At 40.5% G+C, this 20,214-nt stretch overlaps 1 protein-coding gene across 1 annotated transcript in view; it reads right to left on the bottom strand.

Moving 5' to 3' along the window:
* Window positions 1-17,950, bottom strand: part of COL15A1 (collagen type XV alpha 1 chain) — a 165,774-nt gene extending 147,824 nt beyond the window's left edge. The window contains exons 1-2 of the mRNA XM_075705876.1: window positions 17,940-17,950; window positions 17,743-17,825 (exon numbers count right to left, since the gene is read on the bottom strand). Of these exons, the coding sequence (XP_075561991.1) occupies window positions 17,743-17,825; window positions 17,940-17,950 (94 nt within the window). The remainder of the gene's footprint in view (window positions 1-17,742; window positions 17,826-17,939) is intronic.
* Window positions 17,951-20,214: the final 2,264 nt, after the last annotated feature.

The following is a 20,214-nucleotide window of genomic DNA, read 5'->3' on the forward strand; positions in this document are numbered from 1 at the left end:
CTGGGGCAAATTGATGGACTGGACATGAGCTGATTGGTCAGATACTGTAATAAGCACATGCCCAAAGGCCTCCCTTCCTGCAAGTCATTTAATACTACTATAATCACTGCAATACGGTCTGAGGCAGGGTGCAACAGCTGCAGAGAAGGATGGACCACAGAGTTTGTGGTCAGTACAGTATGCCTGACCATGAGCCCCTGAAAGGACAGAGAACAAGAAAGCACTTAACATTTAAAAAATTCTTCACCTCCACCCTCCACCCCCTAAGAAGGGAGGACAACAGCATTGTTTCTCAGCCTCATGATCAGCAGGACCATGAAGAAAGATGAAAATTCATAGGGTTACACTAACATATTCCTGTGTTCTGCTCCAAGTTTTTTTTTGCTAAAAGCATTTTACAGAACTTCAAAACAAAATAAAATGAGAAAGGGAAGTGGAAGGAAAAGTGAGGAGGAAGAAGGAAAGGGAGAAGGAAGAAGGAAGAACAGAGAAAGTGAAAGAGTAAAGGGAAAAGGGAAAAGGGAAAAGGGTACATTCTTTGACCCATCTTTAGACAAATATGTAAAGTGGAAAAGGGGTATTTGATTCCATACAGATATTGGGCTAAGTGTTACTAATGGCTGAATTAGCGTTAGCAGCCTGTCAGCTCTGTAACTTGTTCTAACAGGCTTCAGAAACAGCAGTGGATTAAAATGGCCAGGCATGATCCAGGTCTTAGAGTATTACATACACTCACTCTCCTGGTCTCTAACTGCCCTTTTCTGTGATCACGGGCAAGTCACCGAGAACCAGATTCACAAAGGAATTAAGTATGTGAAGTCCAACTTTAAATTCCTTATTTAAAATCACAGAAAAAAATAGTTTAGAAGAGCCCTCTAAAGGTCATCTAGTCCAATCTGCTGCTCAATACAGGGCTGACCTGAAGAATCAGGTCACTTAGAGCCCTGTCTAGTCAAGATTAGGATACCTGCAAGGGTGGACATCCCACAACCTCTCTCAGCAACCTCTTCCAGAAATTAACCACTGTCATGGTGAAGAAATTTTTCCACTTGTTCAATCAAAATTTCCTTTGTTGCAACTTTGCTGTTATTTGTCCTTTTGCTCTGTTTTGTCCTCTGAGAAGAGTCTGACTGTCATCTCTATAACCACCCACATAGTGATGATGGGGCCGACATCATCACCTGACCTGGGAGTGGAAACTTCTTGAGATACAGGGTGGCTGAAGTAGTTTATAATGGACTCTTAGGGTCTACAAGTCAACAGTAATAGACTATTGAACAAGAACAGCCGATGAAGTAGTGATGCACCAGTAAGGAGAGAGAGGATGCCAGGTATATATACTATACACTCCAGGCTATTCTAGCTGTTAGCAAAAGTTTTGTCTTCAGGTGAAGAATGCTTTAAGTTTCTAAACTGGACTAAGAGAAGTTCATTTTGGGAAATCCCCGGATAACATGAAGGTGACCCTCAATCTTTAGGCTTTCCCTACAACTTACAAGACGTATTTTAAACAATCTGGCTGTTGAGACCTCTTTGTCTCAGGACCATTACAGAGTATGTAGAGAACCATCTGAGGCCTGTCAGACTGATTCTTTTGCACTTCAGGAAAGATACAGGCATTAGGACTGAGATCCTCCCTGATCCTTGTGCAGATGCATGAGAATGTGGAGAAAAGTGCTGAGTGCCTCCCCACCTCTTCTGGTTTCTGAATGCAAAGTCTGGTCCTTCTACATACTTTGAATCAAAAATGGAAAGGCCAAAAGGAGTTTGAGGCACAGAGTTGTCCCAGCTTCTTCAGTAAGGCAATAAACACTGCCTACCAACCACTTGGATGATGGTGTCACTCTAATAGACTGTTCTATGTGACTTTTCCATCATGGATTTCAGAATTTATCCATAAAGAAGAGAAAACACAGCAGAGCTAGGTACTCAGACAGGGGAAAAACAATTTTTGTTCATATCTAATAAACATATCACACAGGGATAATGTAAGGAAGTAGTTAATATTTCCAAAATACTTCAGTGTATGGCTACAGTAATGTAATTATACACAGAACAGATAGCAAGATGAGGTATTCATGTAGATAATCTTGCTTTTCCCATAGTTGCCTTTTTGTACCAAATCATGTATTTACTAGTAAAGTTTTCTGCTGACTGTATAGGAGCTAAATGAGACACTAACTTCTTCTGAACAGTTTTTATGGGAATTCTGCAATGTGCATGAAAACCATACATCTTGAAATAGGATCCTTAGGATACAGGTAACTTCAGTATGCCATAGAGCTGCTAAGTAAGTATTCATTTAACATTCATACTGTAAATATGCAGGGGTGTCTGCATTAACTCCTAGTTGGAGCAGCAGTCTTCCCACCAGCTATGTCTTTTTTTCAGAAATAAAAAGCAACTTTGATGAACATAGAAAAAATTAGTTTTCTGAAGGGTAATATCTCAAGAGAAATGATGAAAACCTCCTTGTTGGACAATTCAAAGCTGGTGTGGGCAAAGCACTTGCAGAGTTGCCACAACTCTGTTCTAGCTTTTGAAATTCTGTAAGAGGATTGTAAGAAGTAGTTAAAATATTTCAGGTCACCAGTGATTTGTTTATTTTTCCATGGAGAACGCATCCTTTAAACTTGAAGCATGTTCAGATTTATACTGAACACCACACCCACCCCCCCATTCATCATATCTCTGGGCCAGGAAATTGCCATGTGGTACTTATTTGTCAGATTCGCATCTCATGACAGATACATGTTTCACTATAAGTGCATCAGAAAAAAAAACCACAGCAAGAAATATACATGTAGAATCAAGGCCTTGATTATAATACAAGGCCACGTTACCAGTATTTTGAGTTCAGTCAAGTATTGATTGTTAAAAACAAATGCAGTTATACACTAATATATCATATATTATAGAACTCTAATTAAAAATTCAAAACTCTTTCAGATAAGTGTTTTTACATTAATACTGTTTCACTACAATAACTGACAGACTGTTTTGATCAAGAGCCAGATTTTTTCAGCTGAGAAAACTTGCATGTGTTATATACCTTTCCTGTAATTGGATCTGAAAGAAAACTAAAGACTGAAAAAAAAAAAATCAAATCACATTCACAGCTAGTCTGAAAAGGATGAAATGTTTGCTTGTTTTTTACAGTGACTAGCAGGAAAGGGTTAGTTTCATACATAAACACACTCACAAGCACCACAAAATGGCAGTGCTACTGTGGAGCATTCATTGTAGGTGAGTGGTTCCTCCTACCAAGTCAAGAGCTATGTTGGTTTGGCAAAGTGTCGAAACAGATGGAACTGGAACAGCTTGTGAAAAACTGAAGACTAAGAAAAGCTAACACTTTGGCCCTCTGAGAATAAGAAAGCATCATATTCACAGAAGTGATGCAGTGTATTAAGTTAGTATGCAGTTAACCAAAGTGGGATGACAGAAATAAAGATCCCTGCTGTGGAGAGACACTGTTCCCTCACACCTCACTCTCTGATGCAGCCAATGGACTGGCAAGGAGGATTACTGAGCCTGGTCAACAGATATTTTGATGTTAGGAATTCCAAATATGAGGGAATTCCTAGAAAAGCCTTAGATTTTGCATAATTTTCCCCTCATTTTCTTCACCACTACATACTTTGCTTTGTAGACCACCATATACACACAATATATACATTGCTGCCTAATAATTGAACAAGCTACCAGTACATTTGTTTTGGTTGTCCACAACAGCTCTTTCCCTCTTGAAGATATACCTTCTAATGAAACATAACAGTACTGAGCCAGAAGTTTTCTGTGGGACAGAGAGAAACACAGGGACGAACAGCAACAGCTCTGAATTAATGTATTTCAGAAAACAGTGTACACTGCAATGTATGCTTAAGTATGACAGCTCTTTGTTATCAAACATATTACGATACAGTATATACATACAATGGTGGGGAAAAAAGGATGTAATACATACTATCATCTGTTCGGCTTCTTTGATACCATCAAGGAAGAGAATAATACATCTAGAAAAACTACATAGTTCCTCTCCCACCTCAAACAGATCTGCTCTTTCTAGGTGCCTTTTTTTCCCATGAGCATGGCTCATGGCTCAACAAGTCTTAAAAGTTTTGCAGGGATAACTTTTAATTGTGGGACCGCATTCTACATGGGGTGTTCAGGTAAGTTTGCTGTCAAGGAGTTATCTCCATTAAAAGGCATTTTCGGTTTGGTTTGTTTAGCTTTAGTGAGGTAGTTCTGGCTTATTCCAAGGCAATTTTGACCTTCTGTTGGTCATCTTCCACTTTTTATTTGTTCCCCAGGACAAAACTGACATCTCTTACTTTGTAGCCTGTAAATATAATGTAGTGTTTTCTAGTTAAACAGCTTACCTAAGTAGAACATTATATAATGACAGACGGAGAAAACAGTACTACCTAAACAGATATGCTCTGAAGTTTCAATGATACTTTGTTGAAAAATCAAGTGGAAAATACTTGGAGCAAATTGTGCTCCACCATCTTCTTTGCTTGGGGAAAGTGGTAAGTGCTTCTTTTTCATGTATTTATTTCTTGTATACATACACATTTGGATAAATAAGTGAAGATCTTGTTGTCAGACTGACAGTCTTTCCGTCTTCTGTAGTGCTCTTACCATAAAACTCATGAAGGACTTCTCTGAGCTAACAGTGCTATTTGTATTCTGTCTGCCCACATTGCACATATTCCACTGTCACTTGCAAAATAATGTAATCTAAATGGCTTGCTTTAAGCTTCATCTTTCTCAGGCAAACAAAGCACTTTTAGGAACTTTGATTCTGAGATCTACACATAAAGTTATTGGGAGCTCTACCTTATGCACTGCCCACATGTACATTTCAGTCTGGACTCAGAAATGTCTGTGGTCTGTCAGTTTTGATTGCATTTGTTGAGAGCTAAATCTGGGTATCTTAGTTGTCAGAGTGTTTTGTCTTAGATACCACTCACAATTTTGTCTCTCAGAAGATTCAGTTCTCTGTCACTTCAGAAATTTGACCATTTGCTCATTGAAAGAAAGAAAGAAAACAAAGCTCTGAAAATAAAGTCTATCTTCTTACGTATGTAGTGACTAGTTGCAGCTTGCAGAAGCCTGTGTTTGCAAGAGGAAAATGCAGCTGAACTTCAGGTTTTTACACTACCATGTTGTCAGGGACTGAAAGAGTTAATGCCTCAAACACTGTGGTGAGGCAAGTTAAGGTCTGCAAAGAGTCAAGTTAAAGTCTCCATAGTCATAAATTGGGGTCTGCACAGCACCACAGGTAAGAGGCCGATTGGTGCAGAGTTGGCACGGAGCCAGGAGGCTGTCGGCTGTCGGAGGACTCGCAGTTCTGCCCTCTGATGGCCAAAGGTCATGCAGAGTTCATTTGAGGAAGGGGCTCACAACCACCTGAAAGACCCCCAAAAGACCCCTCGCAACCACCCCCTGCCCAGTGGCACCTGCGCAGAAGATGGAGAACATTCTAGAACAAGCCTCAAGTTGGGGGCGAGACTAGAGGCGGGGACTGGCCTATAAAAGACACAACTTCGAGGAGCCACGGGGCACACCTCACTATCGGAGGACCCCGCGCTGCTGCCGCCCCTGCCCCAGACTAGCCTCCCTGGCCTGTTGGAGCCGGGGGCCCCGTGCTCTGGGAGCAGCGCACCGGCTGCCGGAGGGCTGCCGCGTTTGGCATTGACATTGCGGGATCCAAGGGTGGTGATAGCTCGCTCTCTCCTCTTTCTTCCTTTTCCCTTCCTTTTCTAAGTATTTGGATTAGAACCGACGTGGCTTATCGTGGTGCTTTCCTGGTTTGGGTTGCCTCCTTATTCACATAAACCGCTGACCAAGTCTGAGACTAAGATTAGACCTAGGCGCACCTCGACTCCTCTCTGGAAAGGAGTTTAAAAAGCAAGGGGGTTTATTCTGAACCTCCTGACTCAATGGGAGGGTCCCCCTTCTCCCCTGCATATTGTGGTGCTTTCCAAGTTCACGCTGGTGTTTACTGTCAATAAAGTGTTAATTGATCATTTGGTGTCATTTCACCTTAATTTAGCCTAAGGGAATCACAGAACCTCCACGATCCTCTCTGGATAGTCCAGTTCGGGTCGTGACACATACACTATAACGTTAAGCTCCAGGTCCCTACAATGATATGGATAGGTATGTACACAGAAATCCAGAAGTCTGCCTTGGTCCTTTGTTCTGAATGGCACAGAAGAGCCAGTCTTGGTAACTGTTATTTAGATAAATAACTTGATAATTAACCCATTAAAACCAGAATGCCTTAGACCACTCAGTCATTCTAACCCTTCTGCAAACATTGATACAATATTCATCTATCCAGGTTAGGAATTGTAACTCTAAATGGGCAGGCAGCTACATGGGTAAATAACTGGTTGGATGACTGGGCTCAGAGTGTAGTGGTCATTCTCTACCTTGAGGTAACAAGTGGACCACCGGTGTCTACTCTGAGATCTGTCATGTTTAATGTCTTTACCAGTGGCTTGAGGAGGCATTGCAATGGACTCTCATGAAATTTGCAGGTGACATTGGGGGTGGGGGTGGGGACGACAATTGATATGCTCAGGGGCAGGGCTGCCATTTAGACGGACCTAGAAAGGCTGAAGGAATGGGACAACAAGAATCTTAATAAAATTCAACAAGGACAAATGTCAAATCCTGCACCAGTCAAGGAAGAACTCTTTGCAAGAATGCAGGCTGAGCAACAGCTCGGAAGAAAAGGATGTGGGTGTCCTGGTAGGCAGCACACTCAACATGAGCCAGCAGCATGCCCCAGCACAAAGGCTGCCAACAGCATTAATGACAGCAGCACAGCCAGTAGCAGGAGGGAAAAGATTATTCCCCTTTACTTGACACTCATTAGACCACATGTACAATACTGCATCTGGTTTTGGGACCCCAGTAAAAGAAAGATGTTGATAAACTGGAGCAGATTCAGCAGACTGCTGCTCTAAGGTAAACACTCCAATCCTTTAATTATTTCAGTTGCCCTTTACTGGACTTGTCCAGTATGTCCATGTCTCTCCTAAAGTGGGAAGTCCAGAGCTGGACACAGTACTCCACATGTGGCTGCACCACTAAGAGAAAAGAAAGGATCACTTCCCTCATCCTGCTGCCTCTGCTTTTCCAAACACAGCCCAGGGTGCTCTTGGCCTTCTTTGCCACAGGGTACATTGCTGGCTCATGATCAGCTTGTCCACCAAAACCTCCAAGTCCTTTTCAGCAAGGCTACTTTCCAGCCAGTCCTACCCCAGCTTGTACTAGGTTAATCCTCAGAAGGTGCAGGACTTGGCATTTTCCTCTGATGAACATCAGGAGATTTCTGTCAATACATTTCCAGCCTGTCAATGTGTCTCTGAATGGCAGCACAACCATCCCATGTATCAGCTGCTCCTCCCAGTTTTGTGTTTTCTGTAAACTTGCCAAAGGTGCAGTCTATCACATCATCCATGTTGTTAATGAAGATGTTAAAAAGTGTTGGTCTCAGTATGCACCACAAGGTACACTAGTAGTAACTGGCATTCAGCTGGACTTTATACCACTGACTACACCCCTTCAAGCACGTGTAGTTCAGACAGTTGTCAGTCCATCTCACTGTCCACTTATCTAGTCCATACTTCGTGAGTTTATCAATGTGGATGTTACCGGAGACAGCGCTGAAAGCCTTGCACAAGTCAAGACCACAAATATCAACTGTCTTTCCCTCACCCACTGGGCTTCTCATTCCATTCACCTTGTTCTTACTAGGTCTGGAAAGGCTTCCACGATTATGTGCTCCCACACCTTCCCAGGGACTGAGGTGAGCTGATCAGCCTGCAGTTCCCCAGATTCTGCTCCTTGCCCTTCTTGATATTAGGAGTGACATTGGCTTCCTTCTCATCCTCAGGAACCTCTCCTGATCACCAGGATCTTCCACAGATAATCAAGAGTCCTGTCTCAATGACATCAGCCAGCTTGATGAGCCCTCATGGATGTGTCCCATCAGGTTCCATGGATTTGTGTATGTCCAACTGGTTTCAATGTTCCCTTACTCAGTCCTCCTCAATGTACAGTAGATCTTCATTGCTCCAGACTTTCCCAGTGGGCTCAGGGACTCAGTTTCCTGAAAGAAATCCTACCAGTAAAAGGAGAGGCAAAGACAACATTGAGTACCTTGGCTGTTTTCATGCCCCTGTCACCAGGTTCTGTGCTCCATTCAGCAGCAGGTCCACATTTTCTCTGGTCTTCTTTTTGCTGCTGGTATACCTGTAGAATCTCTTCTTGTTGCTTTTCACATCCCTTGTTAGATTTAATTCCACATGGGCCTTGGCTTTCCTGACCTTATTACTGTACTCTCAGACAGTGTCTCTCTGTTTCTGTCATGCCACCTAAGCCTGTTTCCACCTCCTGTATGCTCCTGTATGTAAAAGGTACTGTTTGAGTTTAGTCATATGAAATATCACCAGAGATGAATCAGAGCTTGGATGCCACATTGGCTTATGTTCTGAAACAGTTTTGTAGTAAACCCCAGTTACAGGCTATTCAAAATATCCACGCAACATAGCTAGTGCTTCTAGGAAACTTTGAAGCATGTCTTGGAGCAATATTCCTTTCTCTCAAGAGTCATCAACTTACTTTTTAGCAGGCAGCCCAACGATAAAATTATTTCTAGGTGGGTTCTGTTTTCCTTGATTTAGGTAGTGTGTATCACTTGTAAGAAGGAAAGTGGATATAAAATGCAACCATGCAATACAATGCCCTCTTAGTCACTGACCACCAAAAACGTACAGAGAGAAAATCAAAAGCTATATTCAGCTTTCCAGTGAAGCGGAGTCAGATGTCCTGACTCTGTACGGAATTGTGATTTCACAGTTCAGAGAAAGATATGCCACAGATAGGACTGGAAGTTAATGCTACCTGAGCAGTTATAAGTTACTATGGTAGGAACTGATCACAGCAAAAAGTGGATTCAGTGGCAGCAGTGGAGGTAGACCCAGTCATAAGACCCTGGAGATTCCCAAGCATAGAATGAAATGGCCAAAGCCCATTCTTGTTAATATTCTATCTTCTGTACTGAAGTTGAAGCAAAAGACCATGAATGACGTTGCAGTTCAAATTAAAATCTCATCACTGAATCACTATTACCAGTTTCAGGCCTCCATCAGATGAATGTTTGAAATGAAACATGCTTGAGTGCCTCCAGAAAACCCTGATTCTTCTCAGAACTCCTCAGAAAAACTTGCTTCAGATCCTGGTTCTTCTCAGATTGGACTGGAAGACAGATATTCATTTAAAATACTGCAATTCTTTGGCAGGGCACATTCAGCCCTGTCTGTTGCTTTTTCCAAGATACCAGAAGGTATCCTGAATAATACATCTGTTGTTTCACACTCCTCATATGTAAATACATTAAAATTAGCGTTTGCCCATTTTACTTGTTCTTTGGGAGAATTCTGCCTGCACTGTACTCTCTGCAATGTCTGTGACTTTCCATGTTTGGGAACGGAGCTACTAGAGATGGGAAGATTACATGGATAGAATTCACCACTGTCCAAATTGCTGGCTAATTTTGTTGGTTTTTAAACCTGCAGTGTGTTGGCCAAATGGGAAAAGATTGTTTGGTGACCTAGAAATAGTGGTAGTAAATGGACACCCTGTCTTAAATAGATAACATTAGTGACATCTGAAATAAAGCAATCGTATTTCACGAAACTGCACAATTCACTGTCTTTCTAGCCAAGGCACACCATGTAAATTGGCAAAGCTACTGCATGATCTGGTCAAATGTGAGATACCACTATGAGAAAAAACAAACCAATCCACAGCTCACACACCAAAGGAAAGGGAAAGAAATCATAGCCAAAGGAACAGGCAGACTCCAAAACAAGTGTTTGATTTGGAAATTAACATGTTAGAATAACAAGTTCGTTCTTTGGAACCCTTTGAATATCCCAAACATAAATAGTGCAATCAAATCTTCCCTTCCGCGGCTCACTTACTGAAATGGCAGCTTGCAGCTGAAATCTATATTTGTGTCTGTGTTCACCTGCTTGAACCAAACAAGCCAAGGCCATTCTTATGCACACAGTGTAAATCGCCGTATTCTGCTAACTACTCCTAGCCACTTACAGTAGTATTTGTCATTCTCTCCAGTCATCCATTCCCTTCTGTAGCAAGGAGCAGTAGTTCACTACCTAACACTAGATCATCAGGATCAGGCATTGTCCTTAACATATAAGAAATGAATCACAGTTGAAACATTTTAATTAAATTGATGCTTGTTGGCAGGTACTACCAGAAGTACCTGGACTACCTGAAACTAGCAGTTTTTACATAGTAGCTGCTGCATAGGACACAAACTGAATAACAGAGCTATAGTATAAGGCTGTGGGAAATCTGCAAGTGGGCATGGCAGTGCCCAAATAGTTGTATATGCATTTAAATACTCAGGAGACCACTAGAACTTCTTTCAAGAAATTCCTTGTGTTGCATTGTCTACAGCTGAGCCAGAATAACATAGAAAGGAAGTATTTCTGTATGCCCTTTTTCAGCAGAGCAGGCCCTTCAAATAACATTTAGCGGCAAATGCAAGCACAATTCAGATTTTAAGTTCTATTTCAGCTCATGGAAACAACTGCTTACTGCAGGCTTCCAGTGTGACCAGACGCCTTCAGACAGGAAATGAAGACAGCTATTATAATGCTATATCCACCCCAACTGGTTTCCCCTTCTGAGGCTCAAAAAAGGTCAAAAAAAATCTTCTTTTGCCTGGTGGAGTAGCTTAGCAAACATGTAGTTTATTGTCCAAGAGAATTAGCATGTGGAGGGTGTTACACAGAAAACTAATCCGTTTAGAAAAGTGACAAAATGGAACAAATTTGCTAAATCAGGTTTGTTCTGCTGGTGTTACCAATCCCTTCAGCTACTCATAGAGATGACCCCAACTGAACCCAACTGATTTTCTATAGTAAATTAACTATGTTTGGCATGGAAAGGCATTTTATCAGCTATGAAATCAGGCTCAGCTCCACATTAAAAACATGCACAACAGCTGGAAACAGGCTGAAGACACCTCTGAAAGATACACACTGGCTTGTTCAATTTAGACTCAAACACAGTTTGATGATGTCCAAATGCTCAGTCTGGTATGAGGATATGGTGCCATCTAAGTTATTTTTATGAAGTACTGCACTCCATACAGACCAGCATTACTGTAATCGTGTTCTGTCTAAGGAAAGAATGGACTGAGCCATCCCTGTCACCACATAAGTCGTTGTGATTGTACACACTTAACACTCAAAGCAAATACAGTAATTACTTGATAGAAACAAGTTTTTAAATGTGTATACATATTTATTTGCACTCATTATGTTGGTTCATTATGAAGAGAAATGCAGGCTAGCTGCTTGTATGAATCACACCAGTTGATCAACAGCCAATGAAAGTCAATAACTGAGGATTCCTCCATTAAACTCAGCAGGTCATGAGTGCAAAGGTTATGTCAACAGCCTAATGACAGCCATTCTGTGTACAGAGAGCCAAGGAAAGAGACAAATATTTACTTTATGTAAACTATTGCTGAGCATGTTACTTAGGGCAAGAAAACGTTGTTCAGCTTGGCTAATAATAAAACCCAGATGTCAATGAGAAATTTGTAAAGCTTCTTTTAGTGCACATAAACATAATACAAACTGCAGAACCACATATATTTAAACAATTTTTTTTTCTGTATTTTTTTAAAGGCATGCACTGATTTGAATGCAAAGAACTGAAAACCACTGATAACTGCCTAGATAGCCTGGAAGAACAAATATGACTTGTACAAGAGACTAGACCAAGTCATATGGAGGACTATATCATTCAAATTTCAGCAGGGTTAACATTCAGATTTTATAACTTTAGTTCTATCCACAATCTGGGTACCAGCACGTTCCAGACTGTGTTCTGAGCACCTTCTATTCACTACCTTCATTTGTGGTTGAAGATGCAAAGCAACATGGAAAAAGCAGCAGGGTAATCAATGTAAATCAAGATACATTATCAGCCATAATTAAAGGCCAAGTTCATGCACCACAAGGCAATACTAGATAGAATAAGACAGACTACACTTTTATGTGCCGGTAGATACATGCTTAATTGTCATTTGAACAAAGTGATGAAGTAATATGTAAGACACCAACGTATCTTTAACCATCTTACACAAACCCAAGTAGAATAGGGTACTAAATTTGCACAATTTTCATGAACACAGGAGAAAAACTGCAAAAGCACTCCATAGTTCAAATGACAGTGTGTTTGGATGAAGAGGAAAAAGGCATATTATTCCTTACCTTTTTGTACATGTGCAATGCTAGCTGCAGTGAAAGGGACTAAAATCTTCCAACAGAGTTGGTAAAAATTCAGAATTCTAAATCACAGAAACTGCTGAGGTTTCAGAACTCCTGTTCAGTTCCACTCTAAAGCAAAACCCAAGTATTTCTTAAGAGTTTTGGTGAAATAATGACCAAATTCTATCAATTTGCAGAATATGCAACAGAAATTTAAAATTCTGAATGAAATTTTTTTTTTTTTTTTTGCATTCTGAAACAACACATAGCTTGACGTAACAGATCTCAAAACTCATTTTAACAAGCTAGACAGATGTCATTTTGATCAAGAAGGGGTTTCAGCTGGTACCGTGAGTTAGTAACTCATAATTTTAAATATGAGGTTTTAAATACTCTGTTTTATTGTCTGTCCCATTTTACAATGAAAGTAGTAGTCAGACATTCTGACTACTGAAGCAACACTCTACTGAAACAGAAGTCCCAACATCACACAAGTTCACTAAAAAGTTAAACTAAAACCCAGAAGTTCTCAAACATTTTCAAAGGCTGCCATCTGAATTTTCCCCTTACACTTTCCCACCATCCTTTCAGTTTGTTTCCTCCTTCTCTGTAGGAACTGTCCATAATTATACAGTTTCCTCAAGAAGAACAAGACTTGGTCAAAACACTTTCTCTGATAGAAAACTGATGAAAATTTTCTAACCTTTCTAATCTCTCTCACAAACACATGGCAGAGCTCAAGCCCGCTGCTGGAGGGCTGCTGAGGCTTTTGTTTTTGTCTACACCCTCCACCCCACTCCACAATTTGCTGCTCCCCTGGGGAAAACAAGAAGAGAAGGCTATAGCTTCCTAATTGCATACCAGTAAGCAAGTTCACTAGACCTCATTGAAGAGGTTGTCTGATTGGTGAAGGCAAAGGTGACAAACTTTTCTCCTCTAAACTCTCTGAGGGTCACTGTTTGTCTGCAGATTTGTAAAAAATAAGTTATTTCTTTCCCATCCCTCAGTGAATAATTTAATCCATGAGCAATTTTCTTGACATTATTTAACCAACTCAAGAGCATCTCAAGGTATCTTTTTCCTTTTGCATAGAGCCTGTACAATGGTACAGCAGAAGGCACCTGCACAGTTCTAAACCCATGTTTACTAAAACCCAGTTCCTCTTATAAGAGGAAAGGGATAAAAGGAATAAAAAGGAATTCCTTTATAAAAAGGAATTTAGAGATACAAAAATGTGCTATGGGGAGAGGGAGGAGAGGTCAGCCATCAGAAAAGCAGTGCAGCAATATTCAATGGGCTGGAGAATCCTGGAAAGCAATCATCTTAAAGGAGACAGTGACAAAATGGACACTGGATAAAGCATAAGTTTAGCAGCAAAAGGCATGAATACCAGTGGGTCAATTCATCTCCCTATGTCTCCAGACATTTTCATCTTAAATACATGATTTATTTCTGTGGACTCTATTACTAAAAGGAACTGTGTAAAAGGAAAAAAAGGTTATTTCTGCAATAGTTAGACTAAAAGATTTGAAGTATATACCTCTTCATTGTTCAGTAAGAGGAGAATTTATATCATTTGATTATTTGCAACACCAGAAAGAAAAGATTATTCCTATTTCTAGCACTCAGCACCTGATTTCAGGAGATGAAAACATTTAAACCAAGCATCAGGAAAATACTGTTTATAACGTAGTCCAATGTTGTAGAACAGAAAGCATGAGATCCTAATTACATCAGGCACTTAAAAATCAGATGTAAAAAAAAAAAAATTAGTAAATATTTGGGTGTATTAACAGACAAATGAGTAGGGAAGAATATTAGGCTAGGACAATCATGCAGCAACACATTCCCAGAACAGTCTCCAAGTCTCCAGTGATCTAAGGAGACTTGCATAACCCCACTTCATTCATGGTAAGGTTAGGAGTCCTTCCAGCAGTAATAAGATTCTGCACAGGAAGAAACTGGCCTGTGTCAGTAGGGGTTATCTTTCCTGCTCTGGCTGTGTTGTCACACACCCCCCTGGCGATGTCATCCAGGGCAGCCCCCATCCTCACCCGTGGTCCTTCCCCCGACCCAGCCTGGCAAGGTAGCCTGGAGACCACTCTCCTGGCACAGCTCCACCTCTGTGTGGTGCCCTGTGCACCAGGTGATGGAGAAACAGGCCCCTTCTGCCCAAGCAGCTCTGCCATTTGCTTCCTTTTGTGAAATGCTATGCAATAAGAATAGGAAGACGAAACATGAAGAAAAAACCGTATTTCAGCTCTGCAGTTCCAAAGGTCTGTGGGCATCAGCCCTTCAGCGAGTCTTCAAGGTATCCTGCAGAGGAGCGGGCATTGAGAAACAGTGGGTCAGCAATTTTATGGAAGTATTTCTTCTAAGGCAGGGAACTATTTTGTATAATTGCTTACACTGTTCTAGCAATCAGGCTGTTCATAAGACATACATAGACCACACTTCCCCAGTTTGCTGAGGAAAGAGAGATGGGCTGAAACAGGTGGAGGCACAGCTTTTTGAATGCTGCAGTGGAAGGATAGTGTAGGATAAGTATTACTAAGAAAATACTATTACCATCGTGTACACCTCCCACCAAACCTTCCCAACTGCAGCCTGGTGGAGGACCACAAAGCCCAGTTTGGACCACAAACTCCTACACAGGTGAGCACTGACATGAGAGGGATGGAGGAAAGGTGAGGACAGTCCAAAGCCAGTGAGGACTTGGGACAGATGAGGCTAAGGTTGTGGTAGACATTTGGGGTATGGTAGCCAAAAGTGGGGACGTGGACACCAGGGCAGTTCAAAGCGTATCCTCCCCATCTTCAGTGTGTGCTTTGGGGACCACCCAGCTACTCTTGGCTCTGAGTGTGTGAGGGCTTGATAAGAGTCCCTAAGGAGCACCTGAACTGTTGTGCCCTCTTTCAGGGAGACTGAAGGGTTTGATGCTCCAGTACCACACACAAAACTTCACTTTCAAGCACTTGGTTCATGTTTAGGCTGCAGCAAATTTGTATTAGGGCCTTGCTACCATACTAGGAGACAGCTAACGGAGTTGGTTGAAACAGATAAAACATAAACATTTTAGGAGGACATAAAAATCAATTGTATAAAATAAATCAGCAAAACAGTACCACGCAAGATGCCTCTTGTGGTAGAAAACCCAGGAGCTGTAAAGCAGAGCAGGTCCCACAGTGCTAGCTGAAGTCACTTTGTTTTGGCAGGTAAGGGCAAATCAGTTTGAAATCTTGTAAGCATGCACCCAAAGCACACATGGAAAGAAAATTGCCTTTGAATGAGAACAGCAGAATAGCTTTTCCCACTCTAACTAATGCAGTGGAATAGTAGTGAAAAGTAAAAAATAAGTAATAAGAAAGATAAGCAAGTTCTGCCACTCTTCACGCAGAGAAAATACTTAGGCAAATAGTGAACATATGGCATTGTTCTTCTGCTGAACAACATGTGTGCCATTCTGGGCCCCACAATTTAAGAAGGATGCGAAGGTCCTTGAATGTGTCCGTAGGAGGGCAACAAAGGTGGTGAAAGGGCTGGAAGGAATGTCCTATGAGGAGCAGTTAAAGACTTTGGGTTTGTCTAGTTTGGAGAGAAGGAGGCTGAGGGGCAACCTCACTGCTCTCTACAGCTTCCTGAGAAGGGGATGTGGAGAGGGAGGTGCCGAGCTCTTCTCCCTGGTATCCAGTGATAGGACGCATTGGAATGGTTCAAAGCCGCTCCAGGGGAGGTTTAGACTTGACATTAGAAAGCATTTCTTTACCAAGAGGGTGGTCAAACACTGGAACAGGCTTCCTAGAAAGGTGGTCAATGCCCCAAGTCTGTCAGTATTTAAGAGGCATTTGGACAACACCATTAATAACATGCTTTAACTTTTGGTCAGCTCTGACGTGGTCATGCAGTTGGACTAGATGATCATTGTAGGTCCCTTCCAACTGAAAATATTCTATTCTATTCTATTCTATTCTATTCTATTCTATTCTATTCTATTCTATTCTATTCTATTCTATTCTACTTCTGATATGACTTTCACAGGGTAGGATATTTGAAGAACCAAAGCTTCAGGTAATAGAAACTGGCATAGATCCACCAAAAAAAAATTTGTATTGTCAAATAAATATTTGTTCTTTTTATCACTGTGCTTGTAGTTTCGATGAGCTTCTGCTTATTAACTTCTATGTGCAAAAATTTGATTCTTTCCTGTCCAGACCTCACTTACTGCCCTGTCGTTCATCAGCTCAAGAAAAACATTTTTGCCTGATGCAACAGATTTATCTCCAATGTATATGCAATATATTGTATATCTGTCACTATTCAGACATACATTAACATTTTCCTCATTCTAACAGGTGGTTCCAGTTTGTTTACTTTATTACCTGTAATACAGTGTTATATATTTTTCATCTGTACTTACAGCATTTGCTAGTGATAACTAATCTGTGGCTTTTTCTCCTACTGAAATAACTACCTAGAGCTTTGGCTCTTAGATGCACCATCTATTCTATGGCAGTGTCAGTTAAAAAGGAAAAAAACCAGTCTGAGTAACATTAAAGTCTTAATGTGCAATATCTACTTCCCTTCAATAATTTCTAATGCTCCTATCACATAGTTATCTAGGGGTCATTTACATAACAAATTCAGACTATTTTTTATAAGATAGTAAAAAACCTCTTTTTTACATAAGTATCATTGCTCGTAATGGAAAAGTAATATATGAAGCTTTTTCACTTTTCTCAAAATTACATGTAAACTTTTAAATCAATGTTCTCCCGCTTAAGTTAAATTTGAGGCTATGTCTTCCAGAGATGCTGAGGGATTTGGCTGTGTTACAAGAACATATGATCTGCAATTACTGAAAGACTTTTCACTAAAAGTCCATAAAGGCTAGGCTGGTAAAACTAAACATGAAACTCAAGAGAACTGAAAATCACAATTTGCTCAGACACTTACCAGGAGAAATCTCTAGGCACTGGAACAAACATCACATCTGTGTCTTTGCACTCACACTGTGCCTGGAACATTCCTGATATCTCCAGAGTGACATGTACATCTATCCTAATTGCTTTCTGCTACTTTTCTCTGACATGATACACCCAAAACCGTTCAGTATTCTCCATTTCTTTGAAGTACATTCTATTGATTATTACACTCTGAAGAAATATGGAGAGAGCAGGCATGATAGGCTGCCTTACAGCTGGGGAACCAAAATATTTATTTTCCCTTTTCCAGAATGAATTGCAGTTTAAGCTCTTAGCTTGCAGCAGCTTCCCTATATGAAATGAAGAACAGTAAGCAGCAGAGAAAACGAAGATCTGAAATGTAGCGTCTCTTTCCATATTAGGAAAGTGTATCTTAAAATTAACCCTTACTCTCAGTTTATAGACATGATTTGGAGAAGTCTTACCTTCTATGATCTGAGCTGCTGAACCAGCATGGATTGACAAGCCAAAGAGCAGTAGCAGCAAGTCCCAGGTCCACCAGGCATGCCTGGAGCAGGTGTGCCAAAAAAAGGGGGGTGGGAAAGAATGAGACCAAATAGTGTAACACAGAAGCACAAGGGCAAAAAAAGAAAAAGTAAAATTTAGTAGTGAGAATACTTACCATGAGAGCATTTTTTGAAAGTCAGTTGAAAGACCTCAAGTGAGGAAAAAGTTCAGTGCACATGAGTTTTATGCTTATGAAAATAAGAAGTTAATAAAAACTGGAGCCTGCTGTTTCTCCTCCAACGCTCAGACACAAGTGGAACAAAGGCAGCTCTCAGGCTCTCTGTGTGACTCACTGCAATTCGGTGCTCCAGCTCTGAAATCTGACTCCGTGGAGACTTTCCTGTCAGACCACTGCCGAAAACTTCCTACTTTATTTATTGATGGATACCACTTACTGCTGTACACCATCCCAATGCTGTCATTATCCAGTCTTGTCTTTAACTACTTTGTACCCTGACAGATAGTAGTGTAGCTTCTCCAGCTCCCCCTTCCCCCCCCCGGCCCACTCATAACCTCCACTTACTTACCTAATAAAACATGACCTCCAGCATCCTCCCATCCAGCATTATATAGCAAATGATATGCATTCTTCCATGGAATAGGACATTTCTCTAGCCATTTTAACCAAACTTTAACAGAAGCAAGTTTTAAGATATAAGCAGGACAGAGCAGTCACAGTTAAATTGCAACATATACCTGGGAGCTGTACCGTCTTACCGATTTTCTGTCACCTATAGAGAAATTTCAAACCACACCCTTTTCTCTGACAAATTCTCTAAGTGTAATACTCGTATTTGCAAAGAATTACACCCTGCATGTAGATTAAGAGTGTATATCTACCTCAGCAGCTGTACATATGTGTCTGCTATAGAGATCCTGTAGCTAAGCATTTCTAATAGTTTCCATTAAAAGTGTTATTTCACCCCTCCCGGCTAACTTCATGAAAAGCCTTTTTTCCACATGTAGTTCTTCAAAGCCAATTCTTCCTCAAGGAAGAATTCCTGGAAGAATAAGCTTGAGATTAATCAGACAATTTTTAAGTCATGCGATTTTTAACAAGACTGCAATTGTCACTTTTTGACTGGGACAGGAGGGAGCCTGGAAAGCATTGCATGTGGAAAGAGGTCAGCGGGCTCTTGATAGATCTAGGCTGGAAGGTGCTGAAGATAGCTTTAGGCAATTCAAAGCTAAAAATCTATTTACCTGGGATGAGATGGGGGGACAGACAGGAGTAAAATTTCTGCAGTAATGAAAGGACAATCCCAAGCAATAAACAGAATTAAGAAGAATTTCATTGCACCATGAATGAAATGCTTGAGTTTGAGCGTTTTGCTTTGTTGACTATTTTGGGGGAGTTTTTTGTAGGTTTGGGTTTTTTTGTTTTGTTTTGTTTTGGTGGGTTTTTTTAATTAAATAAGGAAATACAGAGGTTTAAAGGACTTTAAAAGCTAGAATCTTGATTCTGGCCCAGAGTCCCCTTTTAGGTTAGAAACCACAACAGGTCAGCTCTCTTCAGGTATGTTTTTAGCTAAGCCACAGACCAACGTTATTCACTATCATCTACCTTCTTAATGGTAAGGAAGCAAGAGATCAAACTATCTTTTAATGAAGTTTCTTATTACAAGCACCCACTGTTTTATCTTCTTCAGAGGACCAAGGACTCCCCTTTTTCTGTTCCATAGTACTATATCAGGGCTGAAAAAAGTTTCGTCATTCACCTTTTCTACATAAGGCTGTCCACTCTTTCCTTTCTCTCTCCCTAAAATTTCTCCATTGTTATCACCACTAGCAGCATTGCTTTTAGGAACAGTGTTTGCAACATTTGTGCAAATCATATACCAAAACTGTTTATTTTATGCCTTTATCAAGGACACTAGATATATGCTATCCCAGGAGAAAATACTGGGTTTTTAAGCATTCTTCTGAAATGCATGTATTTACAAACCTGGCTCACTTTTCTATTTTTTTCAGGTAATCTTTAGCAATAGCTACCAAGAGCCATTATTAGTCCTGTCAAACTATTTTTTAACTCAGTTCCTTATTTCAATAGTAATTCTTCTATCTCTCTGTACATAAAATGTCAGAGGCTCATTTGCATAATGCTTCCTGTTGCAGTATAGTTTTTGTCTGGTATATATGGCCAAAACATATGTCTGCTTTGATGCCTTAGAGTAGACTAACATGTTTAAGAGAGAAATGTATGATCAGACTGCAGATTTATAAAATTTAGATGACCATTTACTAAGTTTTTTTTACAGTATAAGCTGCAAAGTTTTCATTAAAAAATAACATTTCTTTTATTGTTTACAATTTGATGGGTTTTTCCTCTGATTTTTAGAAAATGCATAGAAAAAAGGAAGTAACACCTCTCCTTCTCCCATAGATAATAC

Source organism: Pelecanus crispus, chromosome 2 (assembly GCF_030463565.1).
Source record: "Pelecanus crispus isolate bPelCri1 chromosome 2, bPelCri1.pri, whole genome shotgun sequence".
NCBI lineage: Eukaryota > Metazoa > Chordata > Aves > Pelecaniformes > Pelecanidae > Pelecanus > Pelecanus crispus.